The sequence below is a fragment of the Neomonachus schauinslandi genome, chromosome 1, assembly GCF_002201575.2.
Source record: "Neomonachus schauinslandi chromosome 1, ASM220157v2, whole genome shotgun sequence".
NCBI lineage: Eukaryota > Metazoa > Chordata > Mammalia > Carnivora > Phocidae > Neomonachus > Neomonachus schauinslandi.
The window spans coordinates 91,954,844-91,971,493 of NC_058403.1; the positions used below are offsets into that span (position 1 = coordinate 91,954,844).

A 16,650-nucleotide genomic window follows, 5' to 3' on the forward strand; every position below is an offset into this window, starting at 1 on the left:
GTCTCCCTCTGGTACTAGGAAGAGCTCATATTCTTTAAATACATGGAGGATACATTCTCAGAATCAGAGTTTTGCTAGTAAGGAAGAAAGAGAATGACTTTGTAGGAGTCATACACAGGGTTCGCTATCTTTGCTTCCCATTGTCTTTTATACCACACATTTTCTTCTTGGATTCACTTTTCTCTTTGGCAGAATACATTTTCCAATAATAATTTAAGAAATAACCAACCATTTGAATCCCTAGGTCTCTGAAAATATGTGATTATTTTGTACTTTCTTAAATGCTAATTTAGTTGGGTAGAGAATTCTACATTAGAATACTTTGTCCCATTATCCCATATGTTAGATTGATTTGTCCCAGCATCCATTGTTGCTGATGAAAAATAGGTGAACTGGTTAGAATTTCCTTATCCTTGATGCTCTGAAATTCCATCATGATGTGTTCAAGTGTGGTATTTTTTACTTATGCACTAAATGGGAGCTTTTAGCCTCAAGATAAATTTTCTTTTCTTTTTCCCTTTTTTAAAAGATTTTATTTATCTGAGAGAGAGAGAGAGAGAGAGAACACAAAGGGAGAATGAGAGGGAGAAGCAGACTCCCCACTGAGCAGGGAGCCTGATGTGGGACTCAATCCCAGGACCCTGAGATCATGACCTGAGCCGAAGGCAGATGCTTAACCATCTGGGCCACCTAGGCGCCCTGAAGATACATTTTTCTATTATTTCTTTGAGTATTCCTTTCTATCCATTCTCTAGATGGATATCAGATGAATGTTGGAACTTTGATTTATTCTCCATATTACTTAAATTTTTGCTCATTGCTTTATCTATCCTTTCTTCTGCAATTTGGGATAAAACTGGGCCCAATCTTCTAGCTTACTAATTCACCTTTCAGTTCAGCTTGAGTCAGTATAGCATAGTGATTAAAAGCCTGAGTTCAAATCCTGGTTCAGTCATTTATTACTGTGTTGCCTTGAGTAAGTTAATTAAACTTTCAAGTCTTCAGTTTACTCATATGTAAAATGAGTATGCTAATATTATTGCCTACTTCAGAAGATTATAAAGATTAAATATGTTAATGCATGACTGCTTAGAGGAGTATCTGCAGCATAGTATTACTTATTATTGTTCAATCTATAAATTTATTTTATTTATAGATTATTTATTTATTTGAGAGAGAGAGAGAGAGAGCACGAATGGGGGGAGGGGCGGAGGGAGAGGGAGAAGCAGGTTTCCCTGCTGAGCAGGGAGCCCATCATGGGACTCAATCCCAGGACCCTGGGATTATGACCTGAACCGAAGGCAGATGCTCAACCGACTGAGCCACCCAGGCGCCCCTATACATTCACTTAAAAAATTTCAATAAATATATTAAGTATTCATCTAACTGGTTTGTTTTCATAATAACTTGGTTATTTTATGAATGTAAGATCCTGTATTATTTTTTTGAGGATAATATATATGTATATATGTTATAAAATTTCTTTTTGCGCTATGAACAATAACTTTGGGTATTCAGTCTGTTTGTTGATTGCAGTTGGTTCCTTTCTTTTGTAGTAATAGCTTTTTAGGAACAACGGTGGATTGTTTGAAAATCTCATTTGCCTATCTGTGGTGTCGACTCTAAAAGATTTTATTTATTTATTTATTGGAGAGAGAGAGAGAGCATGAGCAGGGGGAGGGGCAGAAGGAGAGGGAGAGAGAATCCCCAAGCAGACTCTCCAATCAGTGGGGAGCACGACTCAAGGCTGGATCCCATGACCCTGAGATCATGACCCGAGTGAAAATCAAGAGTGGATGCTTAACCGCCTGAGCTACCCAGGAACCCTTGTGGTGCCAATTCTAATTCTGAGTACTTGCTTTGCTGACTGTGGTGTGAAGGGGGGCAGCACAGAATGTCCTGCATGGCAGGGGATACAGGTAGTTTACCTTCTGTGTGTGTCTGTGCACGTGTGTGTGCATGTGTATGTGGTCTCCTTTCTCCTGGCAACTGGTCAGCAGCCCTTGGGATGATACCCTCTCTCCTTGACCCAAGCACCCATACTTACAGAGAGAGCATCTGTCAGGGTTGGGGGTGGACATGTCCACCCACTGATTCTCATTATCCTGCTTGATTTTGGTCCTATCATTTGTCACCATCTAACATAATCTTAGTTATGGATCATTTATTTACAATTCGATTATTTGCCTCTGTGAAAGCAAATCTCCAGGACCTACTATTGTGCCTCACACAGAGTAAATGATTTATGTATTTATGGAATGAATGGATTAATGCCATTCTTTAGTTTCTTACCGTGATGGAAGTGTCTGCTCCTTGTAGCCGTTACCTCTGAGCTGGAAGCCTCCCCAGCTCTCACCCTCGTCCTACCCTGTACAGTTTTGGTTTACAGATCTACTGGCAATCAAATCCTACCTGCTTCATCTAATCCAGGAAGTCCTCTGAATTGCTGGACCACTGATGCTCCCTTTTTTGTCTTCCAGAACACTAATGAATGTTTTAAAATACATTTCCTGTTATATCTAGGGATTTGTGGGGCTAGAAGGTGTACAGAGTGTGCTTTTAGAAGCTCTACAAGCTGTGTTACTGATTTCCACAGTGTTTATTTTAGTTGGAGCATGGATGTGACATGAAATAACATTGACTCTAAAAGAGGGAACTGAACCCCCTTTGGGATTCTCTCCTTTTTATAAATATTTTTAAAATAGAAAAATATTTCAAATATACAGAAAGATACAGAGAACAATACAATAAATACTAATTAGGAACCATCCATCCAGATTTCAGAATTCCAAACATTTAGCAATATTTGCTTAAGATCTTTTTTTTTTTAAATTAGATACCATTGTTGGAGGCTCCTTTGTACCTTCTCATCAGATTCCTCATTCACCCTTCTCACTATCCTGAAGCTGATCTGTGTCCTTCCTGCCTGTGTCCATGCTTTTTATACATGTTTTATAAACATATCTATGTTTCAGAAACACAGATATGTTTATAGACATAAACAGCACATTGTACTGTTTTACAGGATTTCGAATTGTACATAAATGATATAAATTCTTTGAATCCTTCAGATGACACCAAGAGAAAAATCTCACTTTGGTCAAATTTTGAATGCCTTTTCTGGCATTTGCTAATTTCTCTTTTAACAAAGGAATAGCAGGCCTCAGGCTAGAAGCCTGGAGCAGGCAGCTGTAGCTAAAATTAAATAATATTGCTTTAGTTCCCAGTATATTTATTTTGGTGGTTTCCTTCTATTTTGTAGCAAGTGTTGCTACCTTTCCCTTTATAGTGGTGATTTATTGATTTATTGATTTGAGAGAGGGGGCACATCCGTGCCAGTGGGTGGGGAGGGGGTGAAGGGGCAGAGGGAGAGGGAGAGACTGGGAGAGAGAATCGTAAGCAGGCTCCACACCCAGCGCTGAGCCCCCTGTGGGGCTCATCTCATTACTCTGAGATCATGACCGGAGCCAAAATCAAGAGTCAGATACCCAACCGACTGAGATGCCCAGGCACCCTTGTTTCCTTTTAAATTAAATAAGAAAAAAAGAAAAGTGTTGATTTAAAGAAAAATATTAAGTAGATAATAGGATGGGGGGTACACAGACATAACAAAAAATGAGAGGAGCTTGTATTGAAATGGCTGAAATTTGATACACACTTGACCTCAAGGATAATGTTCAAGTTCCTTAATGAGACATGAGAAGCTGACCTTTACTTCTCTTAGCCCAGTCACCACTATTAGCTCACCTAGGGCACAAACAGCTTGGAGTTTGCTCCTTCCCTTCCTAGCTGAAGGTGCCTCGGTTATTGTAATCTCTCCTTATATGGTATTTCCTGCAACCATCACTGCCCCCCCCACCCCTGCCTCCACTTGACTCTGCTCATCCAGTCAGGCTCTACGAAGCCCTCCCCCACTTAGTACCCATCATTGTATTGAACATATTGTCTTCAAATTCTAAATCCAAGGGTAGAATTTAGTGCCAGCATCATCATGGCCTGAACAGCTTATTAAGGTGGGAAGAAAGGATGTTTCAGATAAAATCTGGGGTATAAAACGAAGATTGTCCATGAAAAAAATGTTTATCTCATTTTTCATGTTTGGAGTTTTAAAAATAGTTACGTTCGTAGATCTAAATACCTGATCTTAATGATTTCTTTCAATGCTGAGACAATACATTACTTGGTCATCTAGATTAAGGGTAAAAAAGGGACAGAAGGAAAAAATAAGGACCATGATGGGAAGTACCATGATGGGAAATGATAGTTTGTTTGTTTTTTTAATGTCATTTCTACATTACTTGGTGGTTTACTGCACCTTACTTATCTTAAGCTGAATGACTTCATTAGAAAATGAGAGATCAAATCGAGCGTTCTGAATATAACACATTTAAACGTTTGACGTTTTAAGGGCAAAAGCTCCTAAACAACTGTGTGGCCATTGAGATGTTGGAACAACTTTCCAGTTTCATGTTCCCCAGTGCATATAAATAAGTACAATAATATTAACAACAACAACAAAAACACAGCGCATAGCGAATGCTGTTTAAAAAGTCTTCCAGTGTCTGCAGTCATGATGAACTAACTGCATTGACTTCCGCTCATTCATTCAAAAGTCTTATTTTGAAACTGACATTCACACCACAGGATTCAAAAGCCCCCACTGCACTTGGCCAGATGTAAATTCTCATATTAACAGAGGTGCAGATAATGCTTTCAAAACTACTGCTATATTTGGGGAAAGGCTCAATTTTAGCGTTTCTTCCTATGTATTTCGCGTGGCCAAAGCCAGAGGGGAAGGGCTGTACGGGGGGCTGGGGGAAGTGACTTCATACTTTTGATTACGGAATGTCATTTTTACCAGTGTAAACGTTCAGCCTTTAAATGAGAAAGCGGGTGGAGTGAGATCGCTCTCACGCCGTGCATTTTGTATGTGACATCTTACCCACCAGCCAAACTTTCTCCATCAGTCTGAGTAGGTCAGCGGCTGAAATGCTGCCTGAAGGGAAACGCAGGGTCGGGAGGCGGCGTGTGCTCCTTACCCGGTGTTGCCTTTGGAGTTACCTGAAGCATTCAAGCTCTTGCACCCAGAGAAAAAGCTTCTCGTTTCACTTCGGTCCTTTCCGTGGGGGAATTGCGGTACGGGCAGGTCCTGGGTGTGGCGGTGCCAACAGGGAACTCAGATCTCCGTCTTCCCGCTTCTGGCAAACCTTCCCAGCCCCTGACGGGCGAGTGACCGGCCCTCGAGACCCGCCTTCCGGGATCCCGGGGTCGCTGGCGGACAGACCCCGCCGCCGAAGCAAACCGCTGGAGCGCAGGGTGCGAGTGCGCTTCTCCCCCATTCGTTCCGCGCCTGGAGGCGGATCCCCTTCCCTGCACACAAGTCCTTATATGCACCGGTTGCACCAGCCCGTGTTACTCCAGCCCCACAAATAATTGATGGGGGAGGGAGGCCCGCTCTTTTTTTTCCCCCTCTGGATTTGTCAGCGCTAGAGCAGTGAACCTTGCCGAAAACCCCCCTGATGCGATTGAGAGCCATTGTGTTGCAGTGCACAAACTGGACACACAAAAATAAAGCCCCTTTGCCCCTACGATAAGCGCGGCAGGGTTCAGGAACAGCTTTTCACATCCAGGCAGATTAGCCTGCAAAAGCCTGGGCGGAAAGGGTGCGCGCCCCTCCCCCATCCAGTCTGGTGCAGAGGGACCGGGTCAGGAAGCGCGGCCTCTCCCCAGTCGGAGACCACGCCTCCTCCGCCTTCCCCCCCCCCCCTTTCCTTACTCCTCCCAGGAAGCGGTGATAGACAGTTCTGTGTGGTTCTCCACCCCCACCCCCCCACCCCCCCGGCAGAGTGGAGGAGTTGATGTGTCTCATTATAACAGCCAATGCAGCCGCCATCCACGCACAAGCAAAGAAGCATGTCCCATTTAAATACACCCACGCAGCCCCAGCGCCCTTAGCTGAGCAGGGCGCGCAGCCCACACGCACCGCGGCTCCGGGCTTGGAGATCCGCGCAGGTTGGGCTCCCGGACCCGGCGGACCGAAGAGCGGAGGATCGGGATCGGGTGTTGTGGGGCCGGAGTGGGCGGGGGAGGCTGCGCCCGGGGCCTCTGGCGCGACACCCGCATGAGGACGCGAGTGAAATAGACCAAGGTGGAATTTCCAAGGGAGAAGCTTCAGGGTGGTTTTGGACCATTTCTCCCGCGAAGAAGTAGACATGGCGAGCGACTCCCCGGCTCGCAGCCTGGATGAAATCGATCTCTCGGCTCTGAGGGTGAGCAGAACATGTTTTCTGATTTCTTTCCAGTGGCTTGGGTCGGGGTGAATGGGCTCGGTGCGTGAACTGGGGCCGGGACTGGTGGGCAGAGGCGAATGCGACGCGGAGCGAACCTGGCTTCTCGTTTTGATTCGGGGTCTGCTGAGGTGCTCTTGGCTAAGCCTCCACGCAAGGGCTGTGCGGTATGTGTCCTCCTTCGGTTGTGGCCAAGGCTCCCCCGAGAACCAGTGGAGCTTATGCCAGTTTCATCTTACACCAGTGTAAGAGCATTAAAATGAAATGTTCCTGGTGTGTGTGTGTGTGTGTGTGTGTGTGTGGTGTGCACACACGCCCCGGACGGTCATCTCGTGCCAAGGCGCAGACCCCACCGTCCCCTTTTGCAAAAAAGGATAACAGCAGCGTGAATTAAGGCACTGGCCACTCACTTTTTCCAGCTACCTGCAAGATGACATTGTGAGCCTGACTGTCCCCACGAGCCGAACCTGCCGCTCCAAGGGGGAGGCTATTGCAATGCTGGTCTTGTAGATGGCAACTGCCTCCTCTACCCCCTCTCCGCCTTCCGCGCCCGGACTCCCTCTCAGCGCTCTCTTCTATGCCAGTCTGCCGCTCACTTTTATTTATGGTTTAACTTAGCCCTGCCTGTGCTTTCTGACTTGGTGCCTCTGACATTTCAGTTTTATGGCTGAACTTAAGCAGGTGAAAGGATGTGTTCTCTGCTTTTCCCCAGGCAGACCGGAACTCCCGTTGAGTGTGTGTGTGTGTGTGTGTGCGCGCGCGCGCGCGCGTGTGTGTGTGTTCGTGTTCGCCCTGTGTCTGTGGCCAGTCCTTTGTAGAGAGCATCTACTTCCCTCCAGCCCCACTGGTTCGCGTTTACCTTCACGTGAATTGCCTCACACGCCTTTTCATTGTATTGACTAAGACATCACTGCTATAGAATCCATTTTGCTGTTGTTTTGAGATCAGAATACCAGGAGTCCCAGTGTAGCCTCGACGACTCCCCACCCCCAGCCCCGACTCCCAACACACTCTTTCGGGGAAGGGGGCAGAGCTTTCTTGCCATTTTAATTAGATGCTGCCTGGCGAAAAGGGGGTGAGGGGTGGGGGTGGCGGCAGCAGCGGGGGTCTGAGAAGGATTGGATACCAATTTAAGGATGGCTTCTTCCTCTCCTGAACCAAGAATAAAATTAAAAAAAAAAAAAGCAACCACATATATACTTGAAGCATGGAGGGTCGGCGAGACCGAATTGATGATGGCTCTCAACACAGACACGCAGGATGGGTGAAGCTTGGAAGTTCACACGCCCTCCTGAGGCATACATTGTTAGACCCATGCTAAATCTTGGGATTATAGACCTGAATCTTCATTACTTCTCCTGACACTGCCTCATTCTCCACTGCTATTTTAAAAAGCTACCTTTACCATCAAAGTGGTACTTTTTCTTTAGTCTCATTAATCGTCTCTCCCTACATAGCCTCCTCTTTTTAACTTCCCCTCCTCTTCTCCTTAGTCCTTCCAAGAGGTGAGGTTTCTGCAAGGCAGCCTAGGGATGGAGAAGGAACATAGATGCCATTTGAAATGGCTTTTTTGATAGTTGGGCAGCAAAAGCCCATTCATGTGATATTACAGTAAGCTGTCTATTTCCCTGATGCAGAAATACCATATTCAGAACCCGTTGCCCCCTGGGCAGCTGGGGGTGGGGGTTGGTAACTGGGTGGGTGCTTTGGCTAAGTCTGTGGTTTCCTGCTTTACAGACTGTGTGTGTTCATTTGCCCTACTTTCTGCGCTGGAAGTTGCTGCCAGTGGGTTAATCAGGTGGATGGATGGCCCAGACTACAGGGTAGAGGAAAGTGGCAAAGCCCAGGAGGGGGTGGGGTGGGTAGGGGGAAGGAGTCTGAACAATGGGCAAGGCTTGTGGTTTTCCTGAGCTAGAATCTCGACATTGCTCCTCTAATGGAAAGCGCTCCGATGTGATTTTTAAGTTGGGCTTGGTTGGAGGTGTCCCTTGTGGGCTTTTTCCTGGGGAAGGTTTTCTGACATACGGAGCACAGAGCCTGCAGGCTTGTGAGCAACCACGAGGGCTCACCGGCCTGCCTGGAGTGTGATTCACACACGGGAGGCCTGTGCTCTGTCATGATCCCGGGGTCCTGGGATCGAGCCCCGCATCGGGCTTCCTGCTCTGCAGGAAGCCTGCTTCTCCCTCTCCCACTCCCCCTGCTTGTGTTCCCTCTCTCCCTGTGTCTCTCTCTGTGAAATTAAAAAAAAAAAAATCTTTTAAAAAAAAGAGACCTGTATTTTGAAAAGATATCTTTGCAGGCTTCACTGAAATCGCTCTTTGTGGCCTGGGCTTAGTGCTTTGCCTCTGTATTTCTGCCTGCAGGAGGTGTGTAAAGAGGGAGGGCTAAGGCCAGCTCTAGAGATGGGAACTGCTGGCTGGAAGACTTAAATGCAGATGTGGAGACAAATGCATCCCGGATGCTGGGGGGTATGACCAGTCTTGTAGGGGGTGAGGTGTGCAGGCCGGCTGTTGAATCCACAGACCACCTAGGTGATCTCCACAAACCAGAGGGCAGATAATGTCTCTCTGTCTTCCTAAATTAGGAGAGGTGCGTTTCTCTAGATGAGAGGTCTCATTTGTGCCTAACCCCTCAGGAAAGCCCGCCTGCCGAGAACCTCCTGGGGAATGCCTGACCCCTGAAATGCAGCCAAGGTCAGTGGCATCTAGGAGAATTTGCTGCAGCCTTAACCAGTCCCTTGCTGTTTCCGTGGCTCTTTAATGTACACAGTCAATGCTCTTTTTGTAAACCCTGAGCTCAATGCATTAAAAGCAGATTCTGTCTGGAGAGGCCTTTATCCTTCTCACTTTGGGGGCTTATTGTTCTCAGCCAGTGATCCCAGACTGGACCCAGTCTAAATTTTCCCCAAATAGCAACAATGAATAATTTAAACCAGAGCAACCAGGGACAGCACTGATCATTTAAATTATGCAAGATTTGGATGGTTTTAGAAAGTAAGATAAAATAGGATCTTCTTTGGTTAGAAAAGAGATGAAATGAATCCATTTTTATTAGTCCTGATTTTTAGAGCTCTGGAGATAAACTAAGTGTTGGGGGAGGGGGATAATTTCATAGATTTAGAGCTGGAAGAGAATTGGAGAACCCTTAGCCACTCCTTTCATTTAATACTAAGCTGAAGCCCAGAGAGTTGTAGTCATTGTCCAAGGTCACACAGCCCTGTCTCCCCTAGGGTGCGGGTGAGGGAGGCGAAAAGGGTGGTTTGGAGAGAGAATCTAGGTTTCCTGACTTCTCATCTGTGCTCTTTTCTCTAAGTCACACTGTCTGTGGCTGAATCAGAAATCAATAATACATTTTCTGCCTGAGCACAAAAAAATGGCAGCGAGGAATTATTTCACCAGAGTCATGGAATTGTATTTATCGAGAATAGAGAAACTGCTTCATGAAGGTAAACTCATAATACATAAAACCGTGGAGCATTAAGGTACCTTTGGAATTCATCTTGTTCAACCCCCCCTCAATTCTTTCTCTCCTGGCAAATGACTGTCTGAATCATCTAGGACAGATGGTTGTCCTGCATAGTACCCTCTCTCAGTAACCCATCTCCATCTGAATTGGTCCCACGGGGTCAGTCTAGATATGCACATTATTCAGATGTCTCTGCATGTGAGGTTTATAGAGTTCTATGTATGTTTTGCATAATCTATGTGGATACTCATATATAGTGTCATGATTATAAACTACCCATGTGGGTGTATGAAATGTGTGTATACATACATAGGCACAGAAAACAAGCTACTCATTCAAACTCAAGGCTTGAGTCATTCTCCCTTCAAGACATCACAGTGTTAAAAGAAATGAAATTTGCCACCAGTATGCTTTACTACATATGAAGTGAGATCAGCCCAGAAAGCTTTTTGGAGATTAGCATCTATCTGAGTCTGAGCACCTTGGCTGTCCTTAGTTTGGCCCACAGAGGAAGGCGTTCAAGGCCAAGTTTGGCTGCTGCTGACTTCATACTCTTAAGTTTCTGCCAGGACTCGCACTCACTTTTCTATTTGAACAGAATTAGATGACCTCTGCTTGTCTTTTCCCCTTGCCCCTCACTGCCTTCTAGGCCCAGCTATTTCTTTGTCTCTTAAGACCTAGATTTAAGAACTGAGCTCATCTAGAAGACTTGCGCACATCTTTCCTGCTACACTTTTCCTCCTTGTGTTATAAATGGTGTGGGGATTATTTTCTGCCTACTTAATAAACTATGGGCTCCATGAGGCTGGAGGTTAGGTCTTGCTCATCTTTGAGTCTGTAATTGCAGTTAGTTGCATAAACGGATAAATGCACAAATTAGTGAGTAGGTGAATGGAGTGTACCGAGCACTGGGTTCTGTGTCCATGTCTTAGTAGTTCTGTGACTCCGGGTAGGTCACGTAACCATAATTCATTTAACAATGGGAATGAACTAAACTGCTTGCCTTCCTCATATGCTAACTTCAACAATCAAAGTGTTTATGGCAATACTGTGAAAACACTAAAGTACTAAAGAAAACACTAAAGAAAACAGTAAAGCACTACACAAATATACTATTCCATGATTAAATAGAATTTTATGGGAATCTTGATTCTACCATTTGATCCCAATGATTTCACCTAATTGAAAATGATCCTGAGAAAAAGATAACAGAAGGTCCTGCAACTTTCTAATAGTACCTTTTCCTTTTTATGTGTCCACATGACCTTGTATATTTCTCTGCTGGCCTGAGTTGACCTTTGCCCCAGGGTCAGCATTCATTACTTTTTTTTTTTTTTTTAAAGATTTTATTTTTAAGTAATCTCTACACCCAACAGGGGCTCAAACTCACAACCCCGAGATCAAGAGTCGCATGCTGTAATGACTGAGCCAGCCAGGTGCCCCTAGTGTATTTCTAAGCTACAATCAGGTATCAGCATTATTCATTAAAACTTTCTTCTTTTTTTCTTCTCTCTCTTTTTTTAAAACTTTTCCCCCTCTTTATGGATTAACCATTATTTAAATAAAACCACATTTATTATGCCTATGCCTTTACAAAGTTTGTGTATTAGGGAGGAGTGTGGGCGCCTGAAATGATACTAGTCCCGCATTTAAAATCTTCTGGTCAGAGGTCTCACGGGGGGTTAAAGAAATCTTGAAACATTATTTATTCTTTACCCCAGAGCGCTTAATTAAATTTGGCCTTAAATGAGAATTTAGTAAAGTTGCAGGAATTGATAAGATGACAATATCTTAAAATGATAATAGCAGAGCAGTTTTTAAATTAGATACATTTGTAGTTTTTTAGAGATATTAAACAGGTGTTTTCTTTGCCATGACATTGCCTCATAATAAAATAGTGTGCAGTGGTAGTTATCAGAATATCAGAGAAATATGCATAATCATTTTCAGTATCCATTATTAACTGGAGTAATCTTAGTACAAAAGGGAATATAAGTCATGGTTTGCTGTTTGCATAATTGTCTACTTAGGAGGTCATAGAATATTTTTTTTTTTAAGATTTTATTTATTTATGTGACAGAGAGAGACACAGCAGGAGAGGGAACACAAGCAGGGGGAGTGGGAGAGGGAGAAGCAAGCCTCCTGCAGAGCAGGGAGCCCGACGTGGGGCTCGATCCCAGGACCCTGGGATCATGACCTGAGCCGAAGGCAGACGCTTAACGACTGAGCCACCCAGGCGCCCCAGGTCATAGAATATTTTGTTGATGAACGAATACCCAGCATTTTTCCTTCACGAAAATATCACACCGCCCGCCGCCTTACCTGTAAGGCTCTTTGAAAGCTTGTAATTTTGAGTCTTCTTTCTGTGTTTCTGTGTCTCTGCCCTGGTATTAGTCTTCCATGCCCTTCTCGCTCTATGCCTTTCCTTCCTTCAGGGGTATGGTTCTAACATCCACCCGGCTTTGAGCTACTGTGATTGGATCATGGCTGCCATGCCCAGCTGAGCACCCCCAGTCTCTGAGTCTGTGTTTCTGAGGGAATTTGGGATAACTTGTGTCTGAAAAATGCTTTTATGTCAAATTGGTTCTTCCATATCTGTGGGGGAAGTAGCTGTCTGAGAACAGGGCCTGAACTAGCAGTGTGCTGAGAATTCCAAGAAAATCTGGGTGATATTTTTTGAATGAAATGTTATTCTGCTCATATAAATATAAGGTTCCTAGAGGAGAGAGAGGGAGGACTTAAATAGAAAATGTTGGATGAATTCCGCTTGTAATTTCTTTCATTCTGGTTGGAAGCTTATTTCCCTCTAGAGAAAGATGATTCGCTCTCTGCTTTTTACACGCCCAGGCTCTTCTCCAGTTGTCTCTTGGGGTGCCTGGAAATTCTCAAAACACATTTTATTTCACCCCAGTCTTACACGGCCTTCCTTGCTGTCTCTGGCATGAGGCCTTTTGCTCCATTCCTCCCTATAAGCACCGCAGTGACGGTCCCCTGGGCAGCCGCTGTGACAAGACTTGACTCCTCTGACTCTGTACTGGCCCCTGCAGCCACACTGCTCTTCAGCAGCACATTTTCAGTCTCGGGGTTTCTTATTCACGGCCTTCCCTGACTCCTCGCCGTCTGCAGACCCAAGGCTGAACTCTTGGGCTATGACTCAGCTGCGCCTCCCGCCATGCGCTGCAGTTCTGACCGCCAATCCTTTACTCCTGCCACAGAGAACAACTTCCTTCTCCCCATGGATGCTCTTTGGGGTGGGGGGCCCTTATCTGTGCCTCCTTGCCTAACACTAAGCATTCAGATGCCACCTTTCCCACAAAATTGTCCCTGATTTCCCTCGGGTAGTAGTTATCCATCCCATTTGTACGCCCTTTCAGAACTGACCTCACACTCAGAACTTTCTATCCTGGGGGGCGCCTGGGTGGCTCAGGCGGTTAAGCGACTGCCTTCAGCATGGGTCATGATCCTGGAGTCTTGGGATCGAGTCCAGCATCGGGCTCCCTGCTCAGTGGGGAGTCTGCTTGTCCCTCTGTGCCTCACCCCCCTCGAGCTCTCTCTCTCTCTCTCTCAAATAAATAAATAAATAAAAATCTTAAAAAAAAAAAAGAACTTTCTGTCCTGGATTATATTCACTACTAGGCAGTAAACTTCATGAAGGCAGTGCATATATTTGATTCTCTTAGGACTCACCACCGGGATGACCTTTGGGGCTTCAGGACTCCTTTTGGTATACGGCTTAGAAGGTTTTTTCTCTGCATAGCTAACTAGATAGCTTTTTGTTTCCCCTAAAGATTTATTTATTTATTTGAGAGAGAGAGAGGGAGAGAGTGTATGCGTGCGGGGTGGGGGGTAGGGAGAGAGGGAGAGGAAGAGAGAGCCTCAAGCCAACTCTGCGCTGAGTGTGGAGCCGAGGCGGGGCTCGATCTTACAACCCTTAGATGACAACCTAAGCTGAGCCCAAGATTTGGACACCCAACAGACTGCACCACCCAGGTGCCCTGCTAACTAGATAGCTTTAAAAATTATTATCATATTGTATATATTATCTGCAACCTGTTTTTTCAAAAATGTGTTTTCAGTTGTTTGCTGCTTTTGTTTGTTTGTTTATTTATTTATAAAGTAAATTCTACATCCAGCGTGGGGCTCGAACTCATGACCTCAAGATCAAAAGTCCCATACTCTAATGACTGAGTCAGCCAGGTGCCCCTGCAACCTGTTTTTTAAACGTAATAGTCACCCTTTTTGCATGCTGTTAATGTTTTTCTATAACATAATTTAAAAAAAAATTCTTTGTCGTGGGGAATTTTAAACTTAGGTGAAAGTGGAAGGAATATTGGAATGCTCATACATTCCTGGTGGGAATGTCAAGTGGTACAGCCACTTTGTAAAATACGTTGGCAGTTCCTCAAAATGTTAAATAATAGAGTTACCATGTGACCCAGCAATTCCACTCCTAGGTATATACCCAAGAGAACTGAAAACATATATCCAAACAAAAACTTGTCCACAAATGTTCGTAGCATTATTGTTCATCCTAGCCAAAAAGTGGAAACAACCCAAATGTCCACCAGTTGATGAGTGAACAAATGGAATGTAGTATATCCATACCATGGAATATTATTCATCAATAAAAGGAAGTGCTGATACATGCTATAATATGGATGAACATTATCCTAGGTGAAAGAAACTGCACACAGAAGGCCACATGTTATAGGATTCCATTTATATGAAATGCCCCAAATAGGCAAATCTATAGAGATGAAAAGGGGATTAGTGGTTTCTAGAGCTTGAAGGGAAGTGGAAAATGACTGCTAATTTCTTAAAATTAGGCAGTGGTGATGGTTGCTCAGCTCTGAACATACTAAAAATCACTTGTTCACTTCAAAAGGGTGAATTTTATAGAGTGTGAATTTAATCTGAATAAAACTCGTATGTAAAATAGACAGAAATAGTAGAATGAGCCCCCAACTTAACAATGATCCATTCATGCCCAGTCTTGTTTTATCCACACCTCCATCCGCTTCCTCCCCCATATTATTTTCAAGCATCATATCATTTCATTTGTAAATATTCCAGTATGCAGCTCTAAAAGATAAACACTCTTAAAAATACATAACCACAATACTATTATCAGGCTTTGAAATTAGTATGTAATTTAAAATTTCTTCAAGTATTCAGTCAGGGTTCAAATTTCTAGTCACATGTTTTTAATGACTGCTTAGCATTTTATCGTGGGGATGAATCATATTATATTTAACCAATTCCTACTGGTGAAGCTTTTGCTTATTTCCAACTTCTCAAGTCTTACAAATAGTGGGTCAATAAACATACATAGTCTTTGTATACATCTCTGTGTCCTTAGAATAACTTCTTAGAAGTGCAGTTTATGATAAAAGTATGTAAATGACTCTAAGGCTCTTGATACTGTCAGATTTCCTCTAAATTTCCTGTGAGGTAGGTGTCTACAACTTATAGGTGAACACATGAGGCTTAGAAAAATCAATTAATTTACCAAAAGTCATAGAGCTACGAAATGGCTGTACTTACAACTGACCTGCCCCAAAGTCACTGCCAATAGTGACTCACACGGCCATTATTTGCCCGGTAGACCTTGTCAGGACATCAGAATTATCTGATGTATTATCTCGCTAAAGTTCACAGATTTCCCAGAAGCCTTTCTTTGGGGAACAAGCTCTCTTTGATGAGCTTATGGTGTTTAAGTGTTATTTCCTTGTGATTTTGTTTTTTAAATAACCACGGTCAGTTTAGAATATGTTAATTGTTCTTTTTCTTGCCTTAGAAATGTAAAAGCATAAAATGTGAACCGTTTGGGGATTAGCAGGGATTTCCTTGTACACTGGGTATCAGGCATGTTTACCTTCAGTCTGTCATTCTCTTTGGAAAATCACTCGACAGGTGTGTTTGGAAGACATGTGGAATCAGGCTTAAAGGTTTCCATTTTTTAAGAACTGGAGACCACCGAATGTGCGATTGTTGCAGAAGCTAGCAAGAGGAGCCAGAAGATATGTTATAGCAGGGGCCATGCTCAAGCCTTTATCTGTCAGATAATTATTAAAGTCAAAATCTCAAGTTGTACCTTCTTTGAGATGATTATGGATATTTTAAGACTACAGTGGAGAGAATGGAAGAGGCAGCTGGTAGCCAGAAGGGTAAAGGGCCTTGCATTTTGGAACACAATCTGTTTTCCACCAGGTTTATAGGTAAGAAACTATTAAAATTGACACACCTTTGGGGTTGTCAGTTTTGTGGAGACCAGAGACCAACTGCCTTGCTTTATTAGATTTTATACCTTAACCCTCCATTTAAAATGCCTATAAATTATTTATGCCTAGGGTAGAAATCCAGAACTTCACATGGACATTGTTTCATCATTTCTACTTCTAGGTTTTTGTTTTGTTTTGTTTTGTTTTTTAATTTTTTTTAGCTGCCTGTAATCAAATTATAGCAGTGTGGTGGGTGGAATAGGTTGTAAGCAGTAATTGCAAACTATATTTAAATAATAATAATAATATTTAGCATTTATAGAGCACTTAATATCTTCAAAGTACTTGTAAAGATTATCTAATTAAATACCCTCTCTGGTTATAATCTGGGTATAAATGCACTTAAATTCAGAACAGCGTCATGAGAAACGTATACATTTGGAAATTAATGCTAGCTATTCTTTAAAAACCTATGCAATGATCAGAGTTAGAGCTTGGGATTCTGTTAGATTGGTTTTGTGGATCCTTTTGTTAAACCTGGTGACAGGTTTCGATTAAATCTGTACCTTATTAATGCCTCTGCTGACTTTCTGATCATTAAGGACTGAGTGTTGGATCGTTGCCCGGGTCCTTACAGACACTAAAATATAAACAACATCAGTAAGCTTTAAAATGGG

At 43.6% G+C, this 16,650-nt stretch overlaps 1 protein-coding gene across 1 annotated transcript in view; it reads left to right on the top strand.

Moving 5' to 3' along the window:
* Positions 1-5,763: 5,763 nt before the first annotated feature.
* The window catches only part of TNIK (TRAF2 and NCK interacting kinase), a 381,266-nt gene continuing 370,379 nt past the window's right edge, over positions 5,764-16,650 (top strand). The window contains exon 1 of the mRNA XM_021702658.2: positions 5,764-6,269. Coding sequence (XP_021558333.1) covers positions 6,213-6,269 — 57 coding nt within the window. The 5' untranslated portion in view covers positions 5,764-6,212. The remainder of the gene's footprint in view (positions 6,270-16,650) is intronic.